The 9,303-nt window shown below is 48.3% G+C and overlaps 1 protein-coding gene across 1 annotated transcript; it reads left to right on the top strand.

The window, feature by feature from the left end:
* Positions 1–157: 157 nt before the first annotated feature.
* DNAJC8 (DnaJ heat shock protein family (Hsp40) member C8) lies at positions 158–8,458 on the top strand. The gene is made up of 9 exons (XM_057403589.1): positions 158–264; positions 1,164–1,265; positions 2,591–2,647; positions 3,934–4,000; positions 4,639–4,733; positions 5,576–5,647; positions 6,505–6,596; positions 7,085–7,160; positions 7,676–8,458. Exons 1-9 carry the CDS (start codon positions 193–195, stop codon positions 7,796–7,798), a joined length of 756 nt encoding a protein of 251 aa, XP_057259572.1. The 5' UTR covers positions 158–192; the 3' UTR covers positions 7,799–8,458.
* The last annotated feature ends 845 nt before the right edge of the window (positions 8,459–9,303 follow it).

Here is a 9,303-nt window from a genome sequence, read left to right as displayed (position 1 = left end):
CGGCTCCTCCCCCACCCCGGACCGGGCCGCTCCGCTCCGTCCGTTCAGGAGGCACCGGGGGCGGGGAGCGAGGAGAGCGGAGTCTGCCGCTAATAGCGCTGCGCCGCGGTCACGTGCCGAGGGCCTCCCGCCCCTTCCCTCGCCGTAGTCACGTGCGGTCGCGTTGCGTCGCGTCACGTGGCGGTGGCGGCAATGGCGGCGGCGGCGGGGGAGCCCGGGGCGGGCGGCGCCGCGGAGGAGGCGTTCCTCACCTTCTACAGCGAGGTACCGGGACCCGTGCCGCGGCCTCGGCCCACCCCTTACCCCCCCTTCCTGCTCCGACACCCGGCCTGTGCGGCCCCGCCGCACCGAGCGGGGCCCTGCCTCTGCCGGGGCGGGCCTTGGGGCCGCGGGAGGGCGGTGGGTGGAGGGAAGAGAAGGGGGCGAGCTGCCGGGGCCGGCGGGCGTTCGAGGCGGAGCTGTTCTCGCTTCCTTCTGGAGCAGCCCCTGTGGTGCCCGGGGAAGGAGCGGAGCGCTCAGCGCCTATGGGAGCCCTCCCGGAGCTTTCCTCCACCGTGCGCCGCTGCTCGGCCTTTTACCGGGACGAGCTCTTCCGTCAGCCCGGGCTCTCTGGGCAGCGCTGGGAGGTGTCCGCCGAGCCCGCCCGCAGAACGTGGTGCCGGTTGTTGGGTGCTTGTTTGTCTAAATAAAGGTGAACGCTGAGTGTTAAAAGCACGGTTTGGTTTGGTAATGCTGCAACCTGAACAGGGCTACGTAAGCTGTGCCAGAGTGAAGTGGGCTTGGGTACGTGCGCCAGTGTCACTTAAGGTGTTCAATAGGATATATCCCATTACAGTGGGTTGAAAGCAGTGGCAAAGTAGATTTCCAAGGAATCGGGATGACAGCGATGGTGTAGGAGCAAAGTGAGGGGCAAAGCCGCAGCTGTAGTAGAAACAGGCACAAGTGCTTTTCTACAGTTAAAATATAATGTTAAAAACACTGTCTTGCTGTCAAATTGGCTAAAAACTGTGCTCTGCTGGTGCGTGAGTAAAATGCATGCTTCAGATGCGCAAGGGGGTTGTGATTTGTAGCACACAACAGTGATGAGTGGTGTAGTAATCACTGGGGAAGGCAGGTAAGCATGTCGCGCTGGTCAGTTGATGTCAGCCTCTCTTGTTCTTCAGGTAAAGCAAATTGAAAAACGAGACTCGGTTTTAACATCCAAAAACCAAATCGACCGGCTCACCCGACCTGGATCTTCCTATTTCAACCTGAACCCTTTTGAGGTTGGTTTGAATGCTTTATCCTCCCTTCTGACTTGGTGTCCCGACTTCCCCATTTCCTGGGTACTTATGTCAGTGGAAAGACTGAAGGTAAAGACAGGAAGAAGTTCTCTGGGTGTAGGTTACAGCGCAGGAGCTTTCAGAAGGCAGGAGGATGATGTGTATGTTTGTCACTGGTTTACATTGGCTGCAAATTATACTCTTTTGACTCATTTCCCTCATGCAACAGCACAGGAAGGTTTGGGAGATCAGTGCTAGGGAGCCTGAATGAGAGCACAGCAGCTACAGGTGGCATGTTCTGAGCACTCGACTCAGCACTTCCAGTTCTGCCTTTTGTTTTGGATGCTCATAGGATAAGAGGAGGAGTCTGGCTGCTCACACTAGTGAGCAACCTTTGAGGAGTCACTGGAACAAGGGTAATTCCCTTGCCCATCACACTCTTTTGATTCCAGTTGCAGTCAGTGACAAAGTCTCAATGAGTATGAAAGCCTGAGGAAGAGGGTAAATAAACTAACCTGGCATTCTTCTGGAGCTGGCTTTTCCTGCGTGCATTCCTGCTTGAGATCATCCTCATCTGCCTTCTTAAAACCTCAGGTGCTTTGTAGTCCCAGTTTAGGGCTGGTCAGCCACATCAATCAGCACATTCACCTTGACCATGTCCAGTTCTGTGTAGATCTTAGTACATGACCTGGGGGGTAAATCAGGAAAGCCATTTAGAAGTAGACTGTAGCTTTTGTTCCTGTCATAACAGCACGTGTTTGCATTGAGCAGGCTCACTTGTTGCATAGGACTTCTGTTCAACAAATAAATTCACAAAAGAGCTCCAAAACTCTGCCACATCCCTAAAGATGTGTAGACAAAGATCTGAGCTCATTCATGGAGACCAAACAGTAAAACTCTCCTGCCTTCTTTCAAAATGATAACATGAAGATGTTCTGCCCAAAGGGTCAGCTGTGAAGGATCTGACAGGATCAAAGGCACCCTGTGCTTCAGTTTCTGCCAGGCTAAGCATTGCTACAGGACTAGTTGGAGGCTTAGAGCAATTGTGGCTATTCAGGGATGGCAGCTGTCCACATGAGACTTGAGTGTGGAAAGGACGCTGGCATAGTCAGAGGAGTCTGTGCACACACAAGCAGTGTCCCAGATGTGGTGTCTGATTGAAAATCTGGTCTACTGGATGAAAACTCAGGTCCTGAAGCAGTTCCCTGATGGGGGAAGCTTTCTGGTGTCAAGTCTGTGCACCAGGAGCCAGGTGTTTAGAGCTTGCTCTCAGAACATGAAACATGGGGAGTATCATCGAACTCTTATCCTCTTATGGTCTCTTTTAGGTCCTGCAGATGGATCCTGAAGCCACAGATGAAGAGATAAAGAAAAGATTCCGGCAGGTATTTGGCTTTTGCACTTGGAGCCTCTGGAAGGAAACTTGAAGCTCTGTAGAGATTATTGTGCAGCTGTGCCTGGGGACAAGGCAGATGGTGGTAAAGCTGTGTCTGGGTAGAGGAGTAGCTGTTTTGGGAAGAAGTGCCTAAAACAGTCTTTGTATCAACAAGAGGAGAGCTGCAGAAGTGTCCCTTTGCCTGTGAAGTGTGTGGTGGGGCTATTGCAAACCAGATTATTGAACTTCAGCTCAAAGAGAAGGTCAGGATCTCTCGGAAGAGCTGACAAAAGGTATTTTTCTCAAATACATGGATTTGGATCCAGAAGTGTATTTGCTTTGAGGTTTCTTTAAGAACTGCAGTGGTCAGTTTTGGTGGCTGAGTTACCTGGAGCAGGTAGAAACAGGGAGAACGGAATGGAATCGTGTATTGATGAACTCTACCACCTCAATACGGAGTGTGGAACAGCCAACAGGAGGAAAAAGACATTGGCACAGCAAATCATGGAGTAAATGAGCAGTATGCTGCTGTTTGGTACCAGAAGCAAACCTTTGCCCTGTGAACTAGAAAGCGCCATCTGTAGGGTTCAGGAAGTCATCACTTTGCATTCTTCAGCCCTGCTGCAATGTCGGTTGCCACACTGTGGCTGGTTTTGAACCAGGAAAGATGCAGACAAACTTGAGAGGCCACATAGCAACAGCGAAACTCGGGAGTCTGGAAAACAAGCCATATGGAGAAGGTTTGAAGAGGAAGGTAGAGGATGTGCTTTCCAGACCAGTTAGGATGTCCTAGGGATTGTAGTGAGCAATGTCCTGCCTCTCTCTTGGATAGAGAGTACAGGAAGGAGTTTTCTTGACTTTCAGTAAAGGAGCCTAAGGAAAAACTTAATCAGTTTGATATTTGAACAGCCTTGGGGATACCGGAGACCTTCTTAGGATGCTGATTAAAAGGTTAACTTGGGTTGAGGATGATCTTTGTAGGTTTGTTGCTTCTTAAGACCAAGGATACGAGATTTGGGTGACCAAGGGGTTCCTGTCAACCCCAAGCACTGCAGCTGAAGGATGTTCATGTTCTGGACATCTCAGCCAGCCTGTTTATTATGGGGATTGTGTTTGATTTATAAGCTTTTACTGATGCATACCGGTGCATGTTGTCAGCTGGCTTGTCTGTGTACAAAGGAACGTGATCCCCTGTGATTCCTTCTATGTCAGACTATTCCCTCATCCCACAAAAATCTCTGAAATGCTCTCCCATCTTTTACAACGATCTTGATAGCAAGATCCTTTCTCTTGCAGTTGTCAATATTGGTGCATCCAGACAAAAACCAAGATGATGCAGATAGAGCCCAGAAGGCGTTTGAAGGTAATGCTCTCACCCTTTCCTCGGGCTGCTGTACGGCAGTAGCTGGACAGCTATTTCTGTGTAGCTGGTGTTGGGGTTTATTAGGGGTGGAGGCCCTGCTGAGGGGCAGAACTGCTGTAGAGGCTCTTTACATGAGGCAGGAGCCGAGGTGTGGGGTGGCATTTCAGCACCAAGTGTCACTAGGTGGCGATAATGGCACTGTCAGCTGGCACCGGGGACAGCCGCATCCCTGGGTCTTCGAGGTTGTGCAAGAGAAACTTTAATCTGGGCATTAGATTTTATTCCAAGACCATATGGCAGAAGTAATGCCATGGGTTTAGGTGTCTGCTTTGCATTAGGCACCTTAAACTTACATAATTCCCTAGGACTACATCACTTGGTAGGACTGATGCTTTCACCCTGCCAACTCCAAAGGTGTGTGACAGTTTCTGTCCCTACTGTACCCCAAAACTCAGTTAATGGTGATATCACATACCCAGATGTATTTAAAGAAAGCCATACACAAAACCCCCCAAAACCTGACCAAACGAGACCCCCCAAACTCTAGGAGGCAAAAGTTGTACGGTCAAGAAGTAGCAATCTTGTGGTGCTTTGTGAATGGGATTACTGGTGCTATTAATGCTGATGCTTTTTGCTAGCTGTAGATAAAGCGTACAAGTTGCTGCTAGATCAGGAGCAGAAGAAGAGAGCCTTGGATGTGATCCAGGCAGGAAAAGAATATGTGGAACACACTGTAAGTATTCCATAGGAACATCCAGGAGTGGGGGTGAGGGGTAACCAGTCATTTCTCCTTTACTTTTTGGTACATTAGGCCATTAAAAGATGAGCTGAGCAAAGCTGTGCAGGTGGCCTCTGAGCTCTTGCTGGCATGAACAAAACGTGCTTTGTCCAAGACTGCTGTTGAGCTCAGTGCAAGATAATGCAGTGAAATTCAGTACTTGAAATAATTAGGTCAGACCACAGGATCTGACCTACATATGGGGTTTTTTCAGGTCTGTAAATGGATGATGCAGTTCAGCTGTCTGTAGGTGGAAGAAAATAAGTGGTGACAGCAAGAGAAGTTGGGGGAAATGACCTATAAGATAAGGAGCTTGGATTGCATTAGCCAAGAAGTTAGTTGAGTGATGTGGGTGGACTAAAACACAACAAGCTTGAGAAAGCAGATGATAAGGGAGCAGTCAGATACTCTAAACCAAGGAACACTTCATTTTCTGCTTCTTGTTGTTAGTCTTTTGACTATTACAGACCAAAAGAGACTTCCTCCTGGTTTGGATGGTGTGTATTGGATTTAAAAATAACTTAAGAACAAAGCCCACCAGAGGGATTGGGTTGAATAAATAGTGTCTATCGTGGTATTTTTAATGACTACAGTTCATGTGGTAGTGATCTCATATGTGTTTATGTGGATCTAGGACCAGGAGGTTTTGGTCTAAAACGAAGTACTGATCCACATCAAGAAATCACTGTCATCCAGAGAGCTTCCCACACAGTGGAGCAGGGATGCAGAACTATTTGGGCACAGTTCTGCAAGCCCTATAAAACCTTTTGTCTCTCACTTCTGTTCCTAATCTGTAGGTGAAAGAAAAAAAGAAGCAGTTGAAGAAGGATGGGAAACCAGCCACTGTAGAAGAGGATGATCCTGAAGTTGTAAGTCATTTACTGGGCAGAGAAACTGGGGAGGACAAAATCTGTTTCAAGAGTACCATGTGTTGGGTAATACCTGTATATGTTAGAAAATAATGTAACTGTAGTGTAAAGAGTAAATCTATCCTGAGATTACATAGATCAAAATACCATGTTCTTTGGAGCAAGTCTTCATGGCTTGTGCACCATGCTGTCTTTTTGTGTTGAATTTCTTGTATTTTGAATGCAGGAACTGTGGTGTTCTTGATGCCAGTATAGAACCCACTGCAGCGAGTCTAAACATGCTGTTAGTGGTGTTTTGCAGTAAGAGCTGTTCTGGCTGTTTCTTCTAAATAGCACTTGAGGATAGATGTGCTGTTAGGCCACAAATCACGTTTCATATAAAAGGCATGACCTAAAACCTGGTTGTTCTTACCTGAGTTCTAGCCTGAAAAGTTATCCTAGAGGCTTGAACAGAACGACGGATGATTATCACACACTGACAGCACTGGTCTTGCCATTGCCATCGTTCTCTTTTCCCTCTTGATTTCACCACAGTAATCCCATCACAATTGTACTTTCCATTGATGTTTAGAAATCTCTTGCTGTTCTTTAATAATGAAGTTTAAGTATACTGATATTCCCTACTGGAAAGCCAGTGCCTTTCACAGCCCATCAAGATGATCTGCTGGGAAGTTACTGAACAGTGACCGATTTGCCTTTCTCATATCTCACTGCTACTGGCTACTCTCAAGGCAGAATATGGGCGTTTATGAGCATATGGTTCACCTCCTTTTTATGCTTCTTACATTCTTATGTAAAGCAGTCTTCTCTACCTGTGTTAGTGGGCATTATTGTAAGGCTGGGTTTGTGTTCCGCAGTTCAAACAAGCCGTATACAAGCAGACGATGAAGCTCTTTGCTGAACTGGAAATTAAGAGGAAAGAAAGAGAAGCGAAAGAAATGCACGAAAGGTATGAGCAGCATTCTGCTTGTGCAGTTCAGGCTCTTCCCCCTTCATGCTTCCTCAGGGAAGATAAGGAATCACAGAGTCTTGGAAAAGTCTAAGTCTGGGAGGTAGTTGCAGGGCACTGTTTTTGATGGCAGGTGAGCATTCATTCTTGCCTTGCATGCTCAGGTGTTTATTCACTTCTCACAGCGTGTGTTCTCAACACTTACTTATCACTAGCTATAAAGGAGTCCAACTTGTTCTACTGAGCAAAAGAAGCTGACTCCCTAGTTGAGTACATGTGTGCTGTCAGTGGTGCCAAACCACCGTCTCTGCTCCTGTTCTTCCATGCTGTTTGCTGTCTCAGGGCTGTGTATTTGTCTCTTCTGATCTGAGAAGCGCTTTAATCTGCCAGGAAATCAGAAGAGCTGCCCAAGGTGTTTTGAAAGCAATTCCGTGTTTCTTTAAAGCAGATGTTGTGGGTTCAGAACTTCTTTGTGGTTTCCCTTCCAGGAAGCGGCAGAGGGAAGAGGAAATAGAGGCACAAGAGAAAGCTAAACGAGAGCGAGAATGGCAGAAGAACTTTGAGGTAATCAGCCAGGGAGGGGAGGAAAGAGTGCACCAGAGACCTTTCCTCATTGTGTCTTTGTGTCAAAGCTTGGGGCAAGGAGAGGGAGAGAAGGCAGAGGTTTCCCTTCTCTCTCCTCTCTGACTTACAGCTGCAGCACTAGGGGAGCCATCTCAAGGATGTGAGGCCAGAGTAAGAAGATGGCACGTTGTTCTGTGCTGACAGATTAGGAAAATCCCCTGGAGATGAGGTTTCTTGTTTCCTTTGCACACCAGAGGACTCAGTAGGCTGTAGTGGGGACGGCACAACCCAAGCTGCTTGCTTCTGAAACAAGAAACCAGCATGGGACTTGCACTGGTGCTTGTGGTGTAAACTCAGTTGTAGTTTCACTGGGCTGTCTTCACAGTGTGTGTCCCAGCAGCCGGGGCGCTACATGCTGCATAAGGGGGACATTGCTGTTATGATCTCTTATACATAGCAGACATTCTCTGGCTCTTGGACTTCTTAACTCTCTGCCTCCTCCCTGTTGTTCCCAGGAAAGCCGGGATGGTCGTGTGGACAGCTGGAGGAATTTCCAGGCCAATACAAAGGGGAAGAAAGAGAAGAAAAACAGGACCTTCCTGAGACCTCCCAAAGTAAAAATGGAGCAACGGGAATGATCCTGGCACTGCCCAGGCGCAGCTCCTCAGTCCCCTCCCTGCTTTTAAGGACTCATTGGCACCTAGAGTAAGAATTGCTTTTCAGTTGAGTTTGGTTTCAGTATAATTATTGGTCGAAGTATTTTTTTTGTACTCTGTCCATTTGAACTAGGGCCATAGTAGGAAGTCAGCCAGGACCCCGCTACATGTAGAGCACTTGGCTTAGGAGGTCCCCACCATTATTGCTGTCCTGTTTGTCTGCTGCCCTGTAACTCGATGTTTTGTACTTCACACACATTGTGTGTTTCACCACTTCCGTTTCCAGTTTGAGAGCTGAACAAAGCACTGGAAATGCATCCGTGCCTTTCCAGGCATCATCTTTCTCAGCAGGTTCAGCTTCGGAAAGGTCCGAGCTGACTCTGGGAATCTGCTTCCAGCACTATGCAGTGCGTCTGACCTGCAGTTTGAGTCCTGCAGCTCTCACTGAACTGGGTGGTGCTTGGAAAGACGCCTCCCCACACACCCCAAGATCTGATTTCCAACCTAAAATCCCAGCTCTCAGGCTTAGACTTCTGTTAATCTCAGGCCAGCTGGTCCCTTCCTGTAAAGGAAAAATAACTTCTCTTGATTCATAGTTCAGTTGCAGTGGTCTGTATGTAAAATAAATTTTTACCCAAGTTACCAGGGCTGCTTTTTCTTGGAATTACTCCAAACTACAGCTGAAAGGTGTGAATGGAGTGCTGGCCACTGGGGTGCGTGCTGCTGCTCTCCAGCAGGAACGTTGCCCTGGTAAGGACCTGCTCTCATCCCAAAGTCTGTTGCGATGGAACTGTGACAGTCCAAGTGGCACCAGGAGGACGGGGGGAGGATCTCCCTTCTCTGGATGCTGCCCGGGTGGATGCTGGTGGGACAGAGTCTGTGCTGAAAGCTAAGCTTCTTGCTGTGCCTCTGGGGAGTGGTGATGGGTTGGGAGGACTTGGGCATCTGTTAGGAGTGTAGCTCCCTAGAGCTATGGGATGAGCTCAGACACAAGGGGTTTGGTTTGTAAACTCCTACTTTGTGTGTGCCCTGAAAGCCTTTAAGGGATTCTCAGCTGTTTAAAGGTGTTGAAAGTGGAGTGTGCTGTGGATTCATGTGCCTGGCAGACTCCTCTGGAGACCTTCCATCTGTCCTAATGGTCGTCCTCATATTTGGGTCCTGTGGGGAGCTGTTTCCATGAAGATACTGCTCTTCTTTCTCCTTGCTGCCGTTAGCCAGCTCCTTTCACTTGGATGTGCTGTCTGTGTACCCTCATCTTTAAAGGAGCACAATCCTTTGTGCTGCTCTGTGTCTCAGGCAAGGTCTCTCTGGAAAGATTGGTTCTGCTGCCCCTACATCTTCTGGTGTCTCAACTCTTAAGTTTTGATTAATTGCCTTCTATTTCTGCCTGCTGGGGAGGAGCAACGCCATCGAGCTGTGTTACCACACAGATTGCTGCAGGAAAAGCAGCTCCCAAGGAAGGTTCTGCTGCCTGACAGCGCCCAGGA

The sequence above is a fragment of the Pezoporus wallicus genome, unplaced genomic scaffold (genome assembly GCF_028554395.1).
Source record: "Pezoporus wallicus isolate ANWC-B61680 ecotype Strahan unplaced genomic scaffold, APGP_CSIRO_Pwel_v1 contig_8232, whole genome shotgun sequence".
In the NCBI taxonomy this organism is placed as follows: domain Eukaryota; kingdom Metazoa; phylum Chordata; class Aves; order Psittaciformes; family Psittacidae; genus Pezoporus; species Pezoporus wallicus.
This window is presented reverse-complemented; position numbering and strand designations above follow the sequence as displayed.